This window comes from Peromyscus leucopus, chromosome 4 (genome assembly GCF_004664715.2).
Source record: "Peromyscus leucopus breed LL Stock chromosome 4, UCI_PerLeu_2.1, whole genome shotgun sequence".
Lineage (NCBI taxonomy): Eukaryota > Metazoa > Chordata > Mammalia > Rodentia > Cricetidae > Peromyscus > Peromyscus leucopus.
This window is the reverse complement of record NC_051066.1, coordinates 151757881-151778085: the sequence shown is the minus strand read 5'-3', so window position 1 is coordinate 151778085 and position 20205 is coordinate 151757881. Positions and strand designations below refer to the sequence as shown.

The 20205-nt window shown below is 44.1% G+C and overlaps 1 protein-coding gene across 4 annotated transcripts in view; it reads left to right on the top strand.

Annotated features, from left to right (window-relative positions):
• The window catches only part of LOC114692674 (activity dependent neuroprotector homeobox), a 29201-nt gene extending 10196 nt beyond the window's left edge, over positions 1 to 19005 (top strand). For all 4 annotated transcript variants that reach the window (XM_028868587.2, XM_028868585.2, XM_037205576.1 and 1 more), the window contains 3 exons: positions 9046 to 9158; positions 10749 to 10841; positions 13746 to 19005. In XM_028868587.2, the coding sequence (XP_028724420.1) occupies positions 9051 to 9158; positions 10749 to 10841; positions 13746 to 16856 (3312 nt within the window). In that variant the 5' untranslated portion in view covers positions 9046 to 9050 and the 3' untranslated portion in view covers positions 16857 to 19005. The remainder of the gene's footprint in view (positions 1 to 9045; positions 9159 to 10748; positions 10842 to 13745) is intronic.
• The last annotated feature ends 1200 nt before the right edge of the window (positions 19006 to 20205 follow it).

Genomic DNA, 20205 nt, shown 5'->3' with positions numbered 1-20205 from the left:
GTTGAACTTGTAATCTGTCATCTGAGACAGAAGGCATTAAGACCTTCATTGTTAATGATACTGCTCTTGGCTTCTAGAAATGGAGCCAATTTGCCAAGAAAGCTGTCTAGTTTTTTGTTTTTTTAAGTACTTAAAAGTTTTGGGGCTACCCAGCCAAGTTCCATTTGCTATATTACCACAAAGTAACTCACCAACAGTATCTAGATTGTTCTGTAAACATGTCAAGATCATCCTGCTAGATTGTATCTAAGAATTTGCTCTAGAAACTCATCCTAGTCCAGAAAATCTTAACAGGTGTACAGTAATCACCATTTTGACTAAGAGCCATCAGTGATAAATTCCCCTGGTTTTGAACACCGACTGCTGTTTAAAATTATCTCCCTGGTCTACTGTGTAAATTCCAGGACAACTTGGGCTACACAGAGAAACCCTGTCTTGAAAAACAAAAACAAAAAATTATTCCTCAGGCTTTGAGTGTTGGCACAAGCTTCTAATTCCAGCGCTCAGGAGGCAAAAGAAGGTGGATCTTTGTGCGTAGGAGGCCAGCCAGGGCCATGCATAGTTCATATATTATTGTTGGCTTTTAATTTTTGTTTTGTTTCAGTATTTATGTATTTTATGTATGTCTGCATGATGTATGTCTGCATGACAGAAGAGGGCACCAGATCTTATTGCAGGTGGTTGTGAGCCACCATGTGGGTGCTGGGAGTGGAACTCAGGACCTCTGGAAGAGCAGCGAGTGCTGAGCCATCTCCCCAGCCCTGTTTTTGTTTTTTTAATGTGTGTTTGTCTGTATGTGCACCACATGCAGTAATGCCAAAGAAGCCATTAGAGGTTGTCAGGTTGTCTGTGGAAGTGGAATTACAGGTGATGGTGAGCCATCAATATGGGTGCTAGAGACTTGTCTTCTGGAAGAGCAGCAAGTGCACTTAACTGCTGACCCATCTTTCCAGTCCTAAATTGTTTCTTGTCTTTGTGACTGGGTCTGATATGATCCAGGATGGCCTTGAACTCCTGATGCTCTTGCCCTCACTTTCCAAATGCTGGGATTACAGGCATGCGCCCCCTGTTGGTTTATAAAAGGGAAAACATTAGTGGGGTGTAACACTTAGACTATGCAATAACTTGGGTTTAGTCTCTAACACAAAAAAATCTGCCAGGTGGTGGTAGTGCACACCTTTGATCCAGCACTTGGGAGGCAGAGCTGGGCGGATCTCTGAGTTCGAGGCCAGCCTGGTCTACAGAGTGAGATCCATGACAGGCACCAAAACTACACAGAAACCGTGTCTCAAAAAACGGGAAAAAAGCCGGGCGGTGGTGGCGCACGCCTTTAATCCCAGCACTCGGGAGGCAGAGGCAGGCGGATCTCTGTGAGTTCGAGGCCAGCCTGGGCTACCAAGTGAGTTCCAGGAAAAGGCGCAAAGCTACACGAGAAACCCTGTCTTGAAAAACCAAAAACAGGAAAAAAAAAAAAAAAAAGAAAAGAAAGAAAGAAAATCCAATTAGTGTGCATAAAAATCTAGACTGTGTATTGTGTTGTCATGCCTTTGAGTGATGTGAGAATTTTACTTTATATTTTGGGATTTTGTTACTTTGGTAACAGCTTTCCCACTTAGAGTACACAGTTCAATAGGGTGGCACCTATTGCAACAATAGGCAGAACACCTTTCTCCCCCAGGAAGAAGCCTGGTGCCCATCAGCAGCCCCCGCCCCCATTCTCCCACCTTTCACAGGCTGTCCTGGTCTCTACCTGAAGAGTCACTTCTACATATTTTGTAGAAACAAGGTCAAATAACTATGGCCTTTTACGACTGGATTGATTGACCTAGCATGTTTCAAAAGTTCATCTGTGCTAGGGACCTGTGTAGTACTTTGGGAAAAGGAGCCTAGTCGTAGTTGAACAGTCTTATATATCCTCCTAACAATCAACAGACAACAGTTTCAAAGCCTCTGCCTTCCCCAAGTAGCTTTCAGAAAAACAGTAACGGCAGGAGTACAATGGTACACATCTGTAATCCCAGTGCTTAAGAAGTTCAGAAGTACAAGGTTACTCTGCTACAGCGACAGCCTTGGTTGGCTGCATGAGAACTTATTTCCTCCAAAAACTGCTGGGAAGGTGATAGAAGACATTTGGTTTTTGAAAAGCTGATTTCAAAGTGGTCTTGGGGGAGAGGGTGTATGTAATACTCAGTAGTGGAGTGCTTGCCCAATGTGTGTAACACTGGATTTCAGCTAGCACCGAAGAAAGGCAAAGCTGTCGGGTGCCATTTTCTGTTTGTGAAACAATAGCATTATGAATTGAATAGAAAGATTCTTCAGTGCCACAAGATGGCTCATTACTGAGACTCACATGATAGAAAACTTTTTTTTGTTGTTGTTTTGTTTTCTTTTCTTTTTTGTTTTTTTGAGGCAGGGTTTCTCCTTGTAGTTTTGGTGCCTATCCTGGATCTCACTCTGTAGACCAGGCTGGCCTCGAACTCACAGAGATCTGCCTGCCTCTGCCTCCCAAGTGCTGGGATTAAAGGCATGCGCCACCACCGCCCGGTGAGAACTAACTCTTAAAAGTTGTTCTCTGACCTGCCCATGTGTGCCCTACATACACAAGTTTAATTTCTGGGTTTTTTGTTTGTTTGTTTGTTTGTTTTTTGTTGTTGTTTTTGCCTATTTGTTTTGGTGGGTTTTTGTTTTTTGGAGCTGAGGATCAAACCCAGGACCTTGTGCTTGCTAGGCAAGTGCTCTACCAAGACCTAAATCCCCAACCCCTTGTTTTGGTTTTTGGTTGTTTTTTTTTGTTTGTTTGTTTTTTTGGTGTGTGTGTGTGTGTGTGTGTGTGTGTGTGTGTGTGTGTGTGTGTGTTTAAAAAAGAAAACCTTCAGTGTTGTTACTTAGTGGCCATTAGCGTCCTAGCTGATTTGAGAGTACATCTTGTCCTCATCTGTGTCCTTGTTCTCTTTTGGATGTTATGGGATCATCTGGCTGACCTTAGATGTTACAGGTTCTTAATCTCTGTGTGCACACCACAGGCTTGACTGAAAACTCGGGACCAGTTCACTTGTGGCAGTGATGTTAGGTGCAGCACCTCAGGTGTGGTCTTTTTTCTAGTTACCCATAGATGTATGAAGTGGCTTTCACCAAGCATAACTATTTTAGGAGAATTAATTTAAAAATAATGTCTAATGCCGGCGGTGGTGGCGCACGCCTTTAATCCCAGCACTCGGAGGCAGAGCCAGGCGGATCTCTGTGAGTTCGAGGCCAGCCTGGTCTCCAAAGTGAGTTCCAGGAAAGGCGCAAAACTACACAGAGAAACCCTGTCTCGAAAAACCAAAAAAAATAAATAAATAAAATAAAAATAAAAATAATGTCTAAAGCCAGGCGGTGTTGGCGCACTCCTTTAATCCCAGCACTCGGAAGGCAGAGGCAGGCGGATATCTGTGAGTTTGAGGTCAGCCTGGGCTACAGAGTGAGTTCCCGGAAAGGCTCCAAAGCTACACAGAGAAAGCCTGTCTCAAAAAAAACCAAACAAAATAAAAATAATGTCTAGAATTAGTGTTGCTTCTCTGTCTTCTGCTTTTGTCACATCCAAGGTAACCAATTCACACAGGGCCAACCACAGAGATTGGCAAACTGTAGCCTGTCCATTGAGAATGACTTGAAGATCACTGAGATGATGCGGGGATGGCCAAAAGAATTGATCAGAGGGAGAATGAGGGAGATGTCTTTAATTTGCAAGGTTGATGTCTAACAGTGGTTCTGAAAATAGTATATTTGTGTCGTCATTTGCTTAAACACACTTGTTTATTGGGGGTGCCACTCTGCATGTGTGGAGGTCAGAGAATTGACTACAGGAGTCAGTTTTGTCTTTTCCATCAAGCAGGTCTTAAGGATTGAACTCAAATCACCATGGCAAGTGTCTTTTACTCAACAAACCAGCTGGCTAGCCCTACACCTAAAGTTTTCTTTTTACTTTAAATTCATGTTTGTGGATTTTTGCCTACATGTCTGCACTGTGTTGTGCCTGGTGCCCTCAGAAACCCAAAAAAGGCATCAGATCCCCTAAAACTACGGTTACAAACAGTTGTGAACTGCTGTGTGAGTACTGGGAATCCCACCTGGTTCCTCTTGAAAAGCAACCAGTGCTCTTAACCTCTGAGCATCTCTCTGGCTCCTGGGCTTTATTTAATCTGTCTTGTTGCAGTTTTATCTAATGGAGAACATTCTGGGTAGCCAGAATCAGTCACTGTTGTGGTTGTGGTCAAGAGAAGGAGAGATGTTAGAGCAGCCCTTCTGTGGGAGCTCCCAAAGGGCTCTCCCCATGCTAACAGAGGGAAAAGAAAAGGGTCTGTAGGCTGTAGATGATTACTTTCAGATTGAAAAGAGCCTTTGATAGGGTGGCTTGCTGGATGGAAGGTTCTAGGAAGGCTTTGTAGGGTTAATTTTCAAAGAAAAAAAGTACAAATAGTATGTAATGGTATGTGCCTTTAACCTAGCACTGGGGAGGCAGAGGCAGGTGGATCTGTTGAGTTCAAGCACAGCCAGCTATAAAGAAAGACCCTGGGCCGGGCGGTGGTGGCACACACCTTTAATCCCAGCACTCGGGAGGCAGAGGCAGGCGGATCTCTGTGAGTTCGAGGCCAGCCTGGGCTACCAAGTGAGTTCCAGGAAAGGCGCAAAGCTACACAGAGGAAACCTTGTCTCGAAAAACCAAAGAAAGAAAGAAAGAAAGAAAGAAAGAGAGAGAGAGAGAGAGAGAGAGAGAGAGAGAGAAAGAAAGACCCTGTACAAGATAAGTACAAATATATAAACCTTACAAGTATTTTAATTAATAAAATAGGCTTAAAGAAATAAGGTATGGGGGCTAGAGAGTTGGCTCAGTGGTTAAGAGCAGTGGCTATTCTTCCAGAGGACCTGGGTTCCATTCCCAGCAACGACATAGTGGCTCACAACTGCCTATAACTACCTCCAGAGAATCCAACACCTTCACACAGATATACATGCATGCAAAACACTAATGCATATAAAATAAAAATCATTTTGTAAAAAAGAAACAAGGTATGTGTTCACTGCTTCCCCAGATAGTTGGGCAAGAGGCTAGAGTCTGAAGACTAAGAGAGTTTTGCTGTGGCTATAATTTCTTAAAATATTTTATTTCGTGTGGGCATGGTATGTATGTGAAGATTAGAGGACAAATCTCAGGAGTGGGTTCTCTTCTGGATCCTAGGGTCAAACTCAGGTCCATAGGCTTGCACTTGAGACACCTCACCCATGTGACCATAGTTTTTGAGACTGACTCTCTCATAGCTTCTGACTTGTTACTTAGCTTAAGTTAGCCTTGAACGTCTGCTTGTAACTGTCTCCACCTCCCAAGTGCTAGGATTATGGATATGCCTCACCACCAATGGCAGGCTAAATGATTGGAGAGAGAAGGGTTAGGGCCACTGTAGCTAAGGTAGGAAGGTAAGAGAGAGACTGGGGGGGGGGTTAGTTAGCTGGCCATCATTTACTGTTGCACTTGGAGTGTGTTCAGTTAGCCTGGATACTCATTAGAGGACTAGAAATACCAAGTTAGAGTGCATATTGATGGGGCTGGAGAGATGGCCCACCACTTAAAAGCACTGGCTGCTCTTCAGAGGTCCTGAGTTGAGGTCGCAGCACCTACATGGTGGCTCACAACCATCTATAACTGTAGTCCCTTGGGATCCAATGCCCTCTTCTGGTGTGCAAATATACATGCAGACAAAACAGCCATAAATACATAAGTCCGTATTGAAACAAGGTGACTTTAAGGACACAGTGTTGCTGCGTCTTTCAGGTAGCTTCAGTGTAACCTGTTGATTTGAGGATTTTTCTTGATGTGCTCAGACAAGATGTTTCCAGCTGGCTGTGAAGGTTCCTTCCTTTCTGTTTGTTTTACTTGGTGGTGTTTGTTTGTGCTACTTCCTGGACACTGGGCAGCAGCTTTACTGTAGAGTTGCCAGCCCTTGCCTGTGTTCTGTTGCTTTGTTTTTGTTGTTTGATCGTCTGTAGTTCTAACAACACTGCAGGGACAGTGACATAGACAATCCCCATTGGTGCTTCATATTTTATTCTGCTCAGGTCTGCAGACCCTTTCCTTGAGCTAAGCTGTTAATGTTATTGTTGGGTCTTTCTCCATCCTGCTAAGAACCTACTTGGCCTATGAATGAATCCAGGACTTGAGGTAGAAGCTGTAATTAGTCTCTTGGTTCATAGGTTGTCCTCCGTATTGCCCCGTACTGATACTAGTTTGTGGTCTTTGTCCCTGCACAGTGTTGATCTGCACTGTTTTCTATTTACCCTCTTGGTGCTTGAAGTAACTGCTTTGGGTATCTGGGGGGCAGAGACTATCAGGCATACTATATTATTTACATAGTATTTCATATGTAGCCTTAGGGCCAAGATGAATCTCGAGTTTTCATTGCAGCTGTTAGACTCTTGCTTTCTAATAAAACACAGAAGAGGAGTTTGACCTAGGTTACACTGCCTGCCTTCCTTTTTAGGTGTAGGTGAGATTGAGAAAGGGGTGTGACTCATTCATTCAAAATAAATTTAATCATTCTCAAAGTTGATTGTGAGCCAGGAGTACATGCCTTTAGTCCAGCACCCAGGAAGCAGGGGCAGGGTCTGTGAGCTGGAGGTCAGCCTAGCCTATACGATGCAGCTCTTCCAGTTAGTACATGGCTGTGACTAAGACACTTGCATTGAGCATTCCCAAAATTATTGTATTAGCATATTCTAATCAACTGAACTAACTGGCCTGCCCCAAAAATTATTTTAGAATTTAGCAATTGACTTTATATAGTGTTTTAGGTTTGATTGTCAGAGCCAGGAGATTTTTGTAGAATTACTGAATGTTTTGACAAACTTCTTTCTAATCAATCCCATTTTTCCTTTTGACTAATTCACTTCTTTTCTGTGTCCCGCTGCCTATTGATTCTACCAAGACTTCGGTGGCAACAAAGCTTAAGCACATTTGCTGCCTCAGGGGTTTCCCTCTCTGCTTCCCAGCACTGCCATGTTTTTTGAGCACATCATTTGTGGCAGGAGTAGTTCCAACTGAGGCTGAACAACAAAGCTTTGTGTAAAACCTATTGCCTGAGGGCCTACTGTGTGCTCTCAGCACCATGACCTGCAAGTGATTGGTGAACAAGAGTACAGTTGCATTAAGTTGGACATAATTTGTCCTTTTTGTGCTATGTGCTGAAAGGAGGTTCTCCTTGGCAAGGACCTGTTAGACACTGCCAGCATAACAGACCAAAAGGCTGAACAGACTCGTTGGTGACCAAAGGATGGATGGATTAGGAGAAAGTATGCCACCACCCTGTCCCTCTGTACTGCAGGGTTTTTGTTTTTTCTCTTGTTTTCAAAATATGGTCTCCTTATTGAAGTTCCTAGTTCAGAAAGATTTTAAGGCTTGGAGTCCTTATAAATTTTGAAGCAAAAAAATCAGATGGGTGACATTAATGAATTCTGGAGGCAACTACTGATATGAACTTAGATTTCTCCTCTTTCTTTTTTTATCAAGGTGTCACTATGCAGGGTTTCTTTTCATTTAGGGTGTAGGTGGTCTCTAGCTCATGATCCTCCTGCCCCATCCATCTTGAGTGCTGGGATTACAAATGTGTTACCACCTAGCCCAGCCTGACCCTTAAGTACTTAACAGGTAGTGACCTGAGAAAAAAACACAGGGGATCTTTGAGTCCTTTTTCATGTCATGTGTAGTAATTCAAACATGGACTAGTATTTTATTGAAAACTTGTTGCTTGGATTGGTGTAAGGCTCAGGGAGAATGAAGGAGAAATGGTTAACTGTTGTCCCTTTTGGGAAAGGACCACTCATTCTAGGCCCTCCCTGGTCTTTAGCTCACAGGAGTTCATCTGGAGAATGATAAGGCTGGGAAATTCTGATCTTCAGTGAATGTTTTAATGTTGGGAGACCCAGGTAAACTTTGATAATGATAGGGTGTTCTGGGACTTGTGACTTACGGGAACATCCCAAGGTTCGGGCTTACAGCCAGTAAAGGTGACATTAGAAAACTAAGGTTTGTCAAATCCCAACTGCTGGTGCTTTGGTGTTGGTTTTTTGCTGGCTTTGGTCTTAAAGCTACTTTATTCTGCAAAATTATGTTGAATTTAGATTATTAAGACAACTAAGGTCACATCCAGAGCCTTACAAAAATCTCACCTCAAATTGTACTAATTCAGTTTTCTTAAATAAATAAAAGTACTTTTTTTAAGAAACTTGGGAAATGGATCTACATTTCTTTCTACCTTTGTATTTGGGGCAGTCAAGCAGCTTTTTGATACATACATACATACACACACACACACACACACACACACACACACACACACACATATACACACACACAAAACACAAAGACAGGCATTTTGTTTTTTAAAAGATCCCAGAAAGCCTATAGCAGTCACCATGTGCTCTGAGGCCACAAAGCATGGCTTTCCCCGTCTAAGTATTCTGTGGCCTGTGTGACTCCTTTGTCCCAGTGTGTTGCCACCTTAGAAACAGGTTACACCATCATTTGGAACTTACACTTGAGGAGGAGACAGAAACAGTCATTGAATGTCAAGTTGCTTCTGTGAGAGTATTGTTGCCTTGACGTTTCAGAAAGCAAAATCTTCCTCTCAGCATTCAGAGCTGTGTGGTGCTGTGAAGTTCTGAGTCATTTTCTAGGTTTGTAGGTCCAACATCACAAGGAGAAAAGCATACTTGATTTGGTTTAAGATAGCTGATTGATATTGTTTCATTCTCCGACTTCCAATTCATCTCTTAAAGGGTTGTTAAAGTCTAATCAGACTTGTGCGCCTAGACTCAAGTAAAACTGTCCTCTGACAAGATAGGGAAGGCCAGCAAGCACTCACCTCTGCCCGCCTGCTGTAAGGGTTCCATATACTAGATGAGGACCTCTTCTCACTGAAGGAGCCAGGGTTTGGGAGCCTGTCATCCGTGGAATTAGTAACTTTGACAAGTTGTTCATGTTTTGACTTTGACTTAAATTTTTTTTTCCAATAGAAACTATGTTCCAACTTCCTGTCAACAATCTTGGCAGTTTAAGAAAAGCCCGGAAAACTGTGAAAAAAATACTTAGTGACATTGGGTTGGAATACTGTAAAGAACATATAGAAGTAAGTAGCATGCCATTTTTAAATTTTAATGTGACTCGGCTTCTGATCCGTTCCTGTGTCCATGGGCAAGATGGTTCACTGTTAGGTGGGATATGAATTGTAACTACGCCTTCAACTTCACCAAAACCTTCTCAGTTAGAGCTTCCTCCCTTTTTCTGAAAGCCTGTTCATCTTTGCATCCTGAGGCAAAAACAGTTACAGTATGGAGAGTATACACAGACAGTGCACGAGGTGCTTTAAAATTGTATATGAACTTTGTCCTTGAAATAACCTTAAGGGGCTCTAGGAATTCTTGTGTCCAGTCTATGGACTAGGAACTGGGGACGCAGTGGTTTCAGGCTCACAGTTAGGGAAGAGGCAGTGGGATGGCAGAGCCTGTTTTCGTTCTCATAGGCCTGGGTGTTTCCGTTGACCTGACTGTGGAGGCACGGTTGTCTGGGTGTTTGTCATCTCTTTCCTTAGGATTTGAGCATTTGTCAGCCTTCTGACCCATCAAAGACTTATCTTGCCCTTGTGTAGCAGTTTGGCCTTTCCAGACTGTTCCCTAGCCTTTTTATTCTGAACTTTTCAAGCCCCATGGGATAGATAGAAGCGTCTCCTCCTTGTCCAGATCTCCTTGCTCCAGATCTTACAGTTAGTTGGACACAAACCTCCAGCCGAAGCGTTTAAAGCAACTTCCCCCACAGATTTTAGGTTCCTACTGGCTGGGCTCAAGTGGCCTTGCTTAACCATTTATCCCACGCACAGCACAGTGCTTGGCAAGGAACAAGTGCTGAGGACACAGGGCAGGGGTGGAATTGATAGACACTGAATTCATGGGCCAAGTTCTCTTTTCCTGAGTCCCACTCAGAGTAGTCAGGGGTGTATCCTGGAAACTGAGAAGCTTCTCAAATAGGCTTCTAGTGGTTTGTTCCCAGGGTGGAGGTAACTCTTCAGATTCACATGGATCTGTACTTAGGGGTGGGTGAGACCTTTTCAAATAAATATGCCAATAGTCAACTGTCTTTCCTATCCTGTACTGGGTTTGCTCCTCCCACCAGAGCTAATAGGTACCCGGAAGTTTGCACATACTTTACTTTCCACCGACAGCTGTGAGCCATTCACCCTACTGCTTCTTCTTAGTCATGGAGGGGAGGGAGCATTACAACTTCACATTATAGTGTAAATTGAACGGCGTGTTGCTTACTTTCTTCCTGGGTTTAAGAATCTGATTTTTCCTCCAGATCCACCCTTCCTTCATTTGTTTATTTGTTTGTTTGTTTGTTTGCTTGTTTATGCTGCCAAGCTAGACTCTTACTCCGCCAGGGCTATTAGCACATGTCCCTCCTCCACCCAGTGTTGTGACTGGTGAGTTATGTGGTTATGGAGCTGTTGTGGGACTGGAGCCTTCCCATCTGCACTTGGGGCAGTTTCTCAGAACCCTGGCCATGTGCCTTTTGCATTTGCTGAGCCTCGGCACCACTGCATCAGTTCTCGGTGGTTGACCCTCCTGTGCCCTCCACACTGGTTAAAGAGGTAGAGTTTAGGTGTCAGGTCAGGCTGGGCTTGATACCACTATGTTTTTGTAAATTTCTCTCACTGTTTTTCTAGGATTTTAAACAGTTTGAACCTAATGACTTTTATTTGAAAAACACTACATGGGAGGATGTAGGACTGTGGGACCCTTCACTTACAAAAAATCAGGTAAGTCTCATAGGAGATGTCCTGGAATGTCCATTTCCCGCTCGAGCCTTTCATAGTGACAGCTGTGTCCGGGCAGTGGCCTGCCATGGAAAGTGTAGAGTAGCATGCACTTCTCCTTTTCCTGAGGCATTACATGTTCCTGGACTGAAACTTCAAGTTAAAAGAATGGACAGAATTTTTCTTAAAAATTTGTGAGGGGCTGGAGAGATGGCTCAGGAGTTAAGAGCATTGGCTGCTCTACCAGACAGAGGTCCTGAGTTCAATTCCCAGCAGCCACATGGTGGCTCACAGCCATCTGTAATGAGATTTGGTACCCTCTTCTGACACACAAGCATACATGCAGGCAGAACACTGTATGCATAATAAATAAAATAAAATAAGAATTTTGTGAAGTTGGAGCTAAGGCTGGAGCTCAGTAGTTAGAGCATTATTCCTTGGCTGCACAAAACCCTGGGTTTGATCTCCAGCACCACGTAAACCAGACATGGTGGCACATACCTCTAATTCCTGTGCTTGAGAGGTGGAGTGGGATCAAAAGGTCAGGGGCATTCTATCTAACAAATTGGAGGCTATCCTGGGCAAATGAGATCCTGTCTCAAAAAACAAAAATAGCAAAGTTGGGGGACCTGTGGTATATAAGTACCCCTCCACGGTGCCTTCCTGCTTCTATTTCTAAGGAACACTCTTCAGCATTATGTGTGCAGCCGCCCACCTGCTGTCCTGCGGAAAAGTCACAGTCAATTGTTTTGTTTGTTTGTTTGTACCTGTCCTGGATCTTGCTCTGTAGACCAGGCTGGCCTCAAACTCATGATCTGCCTGGCTCTGCCTCCCGAGTGCTGGGATTAAAGGTGTGGGCCACCACCACCAAGCACACAATCCATTTTTTTGTTTGTTTGTTTATTGTTGTTGTTTTTGAGACACCTTTTAGCCCCTGACTGTCCTGGAACTCACTCTGAAGACCGGTCTGGCTTCCAGTTCAGAGATCCGCCTACCTCGGCCTCCTGGGTGCTGGGATTAAAAGTGTGTGCCAGCACTGCCTAGTTACACTCAGCCTTCTATTTATACCTCTTTATCCCCACCGATGACACCTAATCTTTATGGCAAGGTGTGTAGGGTGACCCCTAGGATGGCAGTGACAGGTCATTTTTTTATGCCTTTGTGTTCAGAAGGATAGTTACTGATGCAGTGTATGCAATTATGATAAAATGAGGGCCTGGCAGTAGTGGTGCAAGGCTTTAATCCCAGCACTTGGAAGGCAGAGGCAGGCAGAGCTCTGTGAGTTCGAGGACAGCCAGAGCTGTTTCACAGAGAAACGCTGTTTCAAGGGGGAAAAATGATGTGATAATAACATTGTAAATGGTACTTCTCTCCATGGAGAAAAGTATTTGTGAACTCCCTTTCTAATTCTGTACTTTGTGCTTTTTGAACTCTACTTAATGCTCTAGGGAGAGATGCTGAACAGCATTCTTATAAGAGAAGGCCTTTCTAAAGAAGGTTTGGTTATGAAGACAGGATCTCGCTAACCTTGGCTATACTGGAACTCAAAAATCCACCTGTCTCTGCTTCCCCAACACTGAGATTAAAAGTGTACACCACTACACCACATGAGGAGCTTTGAGGGAGTGCAGAGAAATTCATTTCGGTTCAAAACAGTTCATGAAAAACAGGAGAAAAGATGATTGCTTATCATATATATTTGCCGGTTTAAGGTCTTAATTCTGAAAGCTGATCTTCTAATGTCAGTGTGCTCTCTTATCTAGTACAACGTGGCTTCTGAACACTTTGCCCTATGTCTAGAATACACTCTTAGTTAACTTCTTAGCTGGATTAGAGCAGCTACTAATTCAATGGCTATTTATTTGTTGGTTGGTTGGAATTTGATGTCTGTCTGTCTGTCTGTCTGTCTGTCTGTCTGTCTTAAGACAGTTTCTCTGTGTAGCCCTGGCTGTCCTGTAACTCACTCTGTAGACCAGGCTGGCCTCGAACTCAGAGATCTACCTGCCTCTGCCTCCCAAGTGCTGGAATTGAAAGGACACACCACCATGCCAGGCTTTATTTGGCATTTTTGAAGGGAAAAAAGTATTTTTTGATGTCTGCTTTGCTTGAATGTGTGTTTGTGTGCCATATACATGCTTGGTGCCCTCAGCGGTCAGAGAGAACACCAGATACCCTGGAACTAGAGTGTGGATGGTCATTTAGCTGCCTTGTAGTTGCTGGGAAGCAAACACTCATCCTCTGAAACCAACCAGCTCTTAACTGCTGAACTGTCTCTCCAGCCCTCATTGGCCTTTTGGAACTGCTCTGCCGGAAAAGAAGTAGAAAGAGACCAGTGTTTCCAGTTTGGAGCCTTTTGACCCACCGCAGTGTCTAAATTCACTGTGCTTTAGATTGGAAAAGAAACTTTAGAGATTTTCTTTTTTTCTTTTTTAATGAAAGTTGTTGCATGGTAGGAAAGAGAAAAGTATACCTGTATTGCTTATAAAGTTGTATGGGCCTGTGAGTTCCCGTGTCTGAAGCCTGAGGAGATTACTGAGCCACAAAATGGGGAGTTTACGTGGTTTATTCTGGTTTTTAGCGATAAAATTTCTTTCTTGAAGCCTCCCCCTCCTTTTTTTTTTTTTTTTACTTCTGAAACGAGTCAGCAAATATGTCTAGCCATTTTTAAAGGATTAACAAGGACTTAATTAAGCACTGGGTTTTAATTTACACAGGGATACAAATAAAGGTATTTGATTCAAAATGCATCTGAGTTCCTTGAGTTTCTCTTTCTTGTTTTACCTCCAAAAATGGTTGCCTTGCAGAATTTCTGGGAATGCCTAGGGGGAGGTGCCTTAACCCTGTAACTGCCTGCCTCGAGCGGCTTTCTCATCTGGTTCTGTTCTGTTTCATTTTGTTTCTTTTTAGGACTATCGGACAAAACCTTTTTGCTGCAGTGCTTGTCCGTTCTCCTCAAAATTCTTCTCTGCCTACAAGAGTCATTTCCGGAATGTCCATAGTGAAGACTTTGAAAATAGGATTCTCCTTAATTGCCCTTACTGTACCTTCAATGCAGATAAAAAGACTTTGGAAACACACATTAAAATATTTCATGCTCCAAACTCCAGCGCACCAAGTAGCAGCCTCAGCACTTTCAAAGATAAAAACAAAAACGATGGCCTTAAACCCAAGCAGGCTGACAGTGTAGAGCAAGCCGTGTATTACTGCAAGAAGTGCACTTACCGAGACCCTCTCTATGAGATCGTCAGGAAGCACATCTACAGGGAACATTTTCAGCATGTGGCAGCACCGTACATAGCAAAGGCAGGAGAAAAATCACTCAATGGTGCAGTCCCCCTGGGCGCAAATGCCCGAGAAGAGTGTAACATCCACTGCAAGCGATGCCTTTTCATGCCCAAGTCCTATGAAGCTTTGGTACAGCATGTCATTGAGGACCATGAACGGATAGGCTATCAGGTCACTGCCATGATCGGGCACACAAACGTTGTAGTTCCCCGAGCCAAACCCTTGATGCTGATTGCTCCCAAGCCTCAAGAGAAGAAGGGCATGGGACTCCCACCAAGAATCAGTTCCCTTGCTTCTGGAAATGTCCGGTCTTTGCCATCACAGCAGATGGTGAATCGATTGTCAATACCAAAGCCTAACTTAAACTCAACAGGAGTCAACATGATGTCCAATGTTCACCTGCAGCAAAACAACTATGGAGTCAAATCTATGGGCCAGAGCTATGGTGTTGGCCAGTCAGTGAGGCTGGGTCTAGGTGGCAATGCTCCAGTTTCCATCCCCCAGCAGTCTCAGTCTGTGAAACAGTTACTTCCAAGTGGAAATGGGAGGTCCTACGGACTAGGTGCTGAGCAGAGGCCCCCGGCAGCGGCCAGGTACTCCTTGCAGACTGCCAACACCTCCTCTCTACCCCCAGGCCAGGTGAAGTCTCCTGTGTCTCAGTCACAGGCATCTAGAGTATTAGGTCAGTCCAGTTCTAAACCTCCACCAGCAGCCACGGGCCCTCCTCCAAGCAACCATTGTGCCACTCAGAAGTGGAAAATCTGTACAATCTGTAATGAGCTTTTTCCTGAGAACGTCTATAGTGTTCACTTCGAAAAGGAACATAAAGCTGAGAAGGTCCCAGCAGTGGCTAACTACATTATGAAAATACACAATTTTACTAGCAAATGCCTCTACTGTAACCGCTACTTGCCCACAGACACCCTGCTCAACCACATGTTAATTCATGGTCTGTCTTGTCCATATTGCCGCTCAACCTTCAATGACGTGGAAAAGATGGCAGCACACATGCGAATGGTTCACATTGATGAAGAGATGGGGCCTAAAACGGATTCTACTTTGAGCTTTGATTTGACGTTGCAACAGGGGAGTCACACCAACATCCATCTCCTGGTGACCACATACAACCTGAGGGATGCCCCAGCAGAATCAGTTGCTTACCATGCCCAAAATAATGCCCCAGTTCCTCCAAAGCCACAGCCAAAAGTTCAGGAAAAAGCAGATGTCCCTGTTAAAAGTTCACCTCAAGCTGCAGTGCCCTATAAAAAAGATGTTGGGAAAACGCTTTGCCCTCTTTGCTTTTCAATCTTAAAAGGACCCATATCTGATGCACTTGCACATCATCTACGAGAGAGACACCAAGTTATTCAGACAGTTCATCCAGTTGAGAAAAAGCTAACCTACAAATGTATCCATTGCCTTGGTGTGTATACTAGCAACATGACAGCCTCAACCATCACCCTGCATCTAGTCCACTGCAGGGGTGTGGGAAAAACCCAGAATGGCCAGGACAAGACGAATGCACCGTCTCGGCTCAATCAGTCTCCAGGCCTGGCCCCCGTGAAGCGCACCTATGAGCAGATGGAGTTGCCTCTGCTGAAAAAGCGAAAGCTGGAAGATGATAGTGATTCCCCCAGCTGCGTTGAAGAGAAGCCTGAAGAGCCTGTTGTTTTAGCTTTAGACCCCAAGGGTCATGAAGATGATTCTTACGAGGCTAGGAAAAGCTTTCTCACAAAGTACTTCAACAAACAGCCCTATCCCACCAGGAGAGAAATTGAGAAGTTAGCCGCCAGTCTGTGGCTCTGGAAGAGCGACATTGCTTCCCATTTCAGTAACAAGAGGAAGAAGTGTGTACGCGACTGTGAGAAGTACAAGCCTGGTGTGCTGCTGGGCTTTAACATGAAAGAGTTAAATAAAGTCAAACATGAGATGGATTTTGACGCTGAGTGGCTATTTGAAAATCATGACGAGAAGGACTCGAGAGTCAATGCTAGTAAGACTGTGGACAAAAAGCTTCACCTTGGGAAGGAAGATGACAGCTTCTCGGATAGTTATGAGCATTTAGAAGAAGAGTCCAATGGAAGCGGCAGCCCTTTTGACCCTGTCTTTGAAGTTGAGCCTAAAATTCCTAGTGATAATCCAGAGGAGCATGTACCGAAGGTAATTCCTGAGGATGCTTTGGAATCTGAGAAGCTAGACCAAAAAGAGGAGGAGGAGGATAGTTCGAAATATGAAACTATCCGTTTGACTGAGGAACCAACCAAACTAACGCATGATGCCTCTGACAGTGAGGTGGACCAAGACGATGTGGTTGAGTGGAAAGATGGCGCTTCACCATCTGAGAGTGGGCCTGGTTCCCAACAGATCTCAGACTTTGAGGATAACGCATGTGAAGTGAAACCGGGAACCTGGTCTGATGAGTCTTCCCAGAGTGAAGATGCAAGGAGCAGTAAGCCAGCTGCCAAAAAAAAGGCTACGGTGCAAGATGACACAGAGCAGGTGAAATGGAAGAATAGTTCCTATGGAAAAGTTGAAGGGTTTTGGTCCAAGGACCAGTCAGAGTGGGAAAATGCATCTGAGAATGCAGAGCGCTTACCAAACCCACAGATTGAGTGGCAGAATAGCACAATTGACAGTGAGGATGGGGAGCAGTTTGACAGCATGACTGACGGAGTTGCTGATCCCATGCATGGCAGCTTAACTGGAGTAAAACTGAGCAGCCAGCAAGCCTGAGGGCCTGGCTCGCCACGGCACATGGGCCATGTTGCATCCTGGGCCTCTGTTCTGACTGCAAAGCTGTCTTCTAACTGGCACTGCCTTGCAAAGACTGGTCAGTCAACAGGCTGTTGGGGACATGTAACCACTACAGCCTCAGTGGTTATTTCTAAGTCTATGACATGTGATTGGTTGATCTTGCTTCAGACCCTTCTCTGGTAGACTCAGTAATGAAGTGTGAAAAACCAATAAGCTGGTGGCTCATGAATGCACACAGGGAAAGGCAGTTCTTTACTTGCCTTTCCAGCATTTCTTTCCCTCAGTAAGATGTTTGGTTGGATGTCCTGGGAAAGCCTTACCCTGATTCACATAGTAGTGCAGGGCGGGCATACATGCTACCAGTCAGGTTTGTCTAGTAGACTTGGGAACATGGACCTTTTTCGTGTATTCATTCTGAATAGTTGAAATGTATATTTGTACAGTCTTTTAGACCTCAAGTGATGCTTATGACACTGTTACTGTGTGCCCGTCATAGATTGGTTTTTAGTGTTGCCCTTGCTGTGTGATAAATGCTATATCTAGTTTACCTAGCAGAAGCTTGACCCTGCGATAGTACAGACCTTTGGACAGACTTAGTTTTTGCACATAACCTTGTACAATCTTGCAACAGAGGCCAGCAACATAAGATATATATCTGGACTCTCCTGTATTATAGAATTTTTTTTCTTGTTCTGAGTATCCTTGACATTACAATTGTCAAAACTGATATTTCAGATCTCTTTCTGAGACCTTTTAAGCTAAAATAACATGCAAGAATTGATTTTACAGCTACTAATTTTGACACCTTTTAGATCTGTAAGAGTGTTGTGTCAGAGCAGCAAGCACAGTTGAGTGCTGCATTTGGGATATTTAGTTTCCTCTTTAGTTGAGCACCGCCGGGTGTATTCATTTATACCATCTAATATATGACACACTGTTGTAGTATGTATGATTTTGTGGTCTTTATTTCCCTTTGTATTCATTTTAAGCATCTAAATAAATTGCTGTATTGTGCTTAATGTAAATATTTGCTTTTATTACACAAGACAGTCCTGTGTGTCCATTACATCTTTTGCTGTTTGATGCCACAGCACCCTGAGCAGAGACGGAAGCCACCATGCTTATGAAGAAAACTTGTGGGAAACAACGATCTGTCATTGCCTAAAGCATACTTTCTCTCCAGGTACCGGCTACAAATTGTTTTCATGCGTGTATATGTTTCCTTTCTGCTGCAAAAGTAAACATCCCTGAGGTTTTCAGTTCCCCTTTTGATAAGGAGCAGAGCTTGGGTCTATATGTAAATGTCATGGTAACAGATGTAAATATGTTGGCCCCTGGTGGTCTTTTTTTCCCTGTGTACCGTTCATTCCCGCCTTATGGCAACAGTTGTACCAAACAGGCAGCTGCTTTGCCTCTGGAGTCCTTTGACTATTTTGCTCTGAAGAGAAAGACTAGAGAGCATAAATCTTGGGGGTACTTGGCTCCACTGAAGGAGCTGGTGGGTTGACTGCACAGAGATTCCCGAGAACAGGCTAAATGCAGAATGCAGTAAGGAGACAGAAGTGGCATAGCATTTAGAGTGGGACTTCTCTCCATTCTTGGGTGGGTAGGTCAGCCACCTCTCAGCAACATTGCCTTAGAGAAATCAGAAGTGGCTACCTTCCAGGACTCCTGAACCTCTTTCCAAGAAAAGCTGTTTCCTGACTTGAAAACAGTAAAGAGAAAATACACAATTCTACAGGAGCTCTCCTCAATCAGTCTTGCCAGGATACATTATGAATGTGTGCAGCAGCTATGGTTCAGGGAGGATTATCTCCATAGCCACATACTACAGACACCCAATCAGAAACACCAGCTGATATTTAATCCACCTCCCACTTGGATTTAGCCTAAAATCTGCAAGGACCACTAACGAGACTGTTGCAGATAGTGTGGAAGTGAGATAGGGCTTGTGGTCCTGCCTGGACATCTAAGCAGAGTCCTGGTACTGCCTTGTTGACAAGCAGATGGACAGGTGTGAAACCTCCAGCACCAAAAGGGCTTTAGCCCTTTAGCAGTGGAAATGGGTCCCAAATGGAAATAGTGCCGAAGCTCTGAAAGTGTCTCAATAAAAGCCATTTGGAAAGAACCAGTGCTGCTGTTTGCTTTTGGCTGAATCTGACAGTCATTCAGCTTCACCACACAGGCTACCACCTTGCACTTTAGAAACTGCCTGGAACTCTTAAACTTAAAAATTCTATAGGTTTTTCTAAGAAATCTTACTCCCAGAGGTCCTTGCCTTTTTGCACTTGAAATTTTATGTGGATGTAAGTTCTAGTTCATGATTGCAGTGGACACCTGTTTCTCTCCCCTCTGTACATCTCGTCATTGTCATAAGGGGCACAAAAGATTTACCCAACTGTTTCACTAAAATGCAGGCAGCAAGGGTCAAGACCCCTTGTTTGCCTAAGCGTGTGTTCGTTTGATCTCAGTGCTTGCTCTTGGCATAGTGAGAATCCAAGTATTTAAACATGAGAACTCACCAGCTGAAGCATTCCAAGAAGTGAGTATTCTGGCTGCCCATCAAGTGATCCCTCTCACACACAAGTCCTTCCTCGGCTTCTACCTCACTGCCAAAATGGGGCACAAAAATCTCCAAGGGGCTCTCTGCCCTTAGCCTGAGATGATGAAAAATCTCTTCTTAATGTTGACTGAATTTCACCAGAGGATCATGTTAAGTGATGGTTGGTTCTACCCTGCTGTTGAGAGCTGGTACCAACTGGAACCCTGGTTCAATGCAGCATTGATGTGAAAGATCTGGAAAAATCCCAAAGGCTAGAAATAAAGGGTGAAGACTGCCTGAGAGAACATTCCAGCATGGCAGCTAGCAGTTGGCCCTCGGTGTAAAAGGGCAGCGTCTCCTCACGGCTGCGGGGAAAGCGGGCTTCAGATGGCGTCCAGTTCTGTCCTGAAGATTCGGCCAGGAAGCATCTGGCTACTTTTCATCAGCTAGAACTTGAATTCAAGACTCACGTTTACTATAGTATGGTTGAAGGGCCCTGTTGAAAATAACCAGAAATAAAGGTAGTCAAAATACTCCCCCTGGGAATCCTCAGATAGCACTTTAAAAGTTCAAGTGAAGGCATGGAAAAAGACTGTATCACCGAAGTTTTCTTGCATTCAGATAAGAACTTCATATGACCCTCCCCCCTCTCCAGTGCACCATCTGACCTTCAGGTGTGAGACCACTTAGACAATTTGCAGTTTACAGTCTTGCATACCCTTAAGTCTTAGGAACAAAAAAAAAAAAAATGTACACCCCAATAGACAGGTTACCTTTTGGGAACTA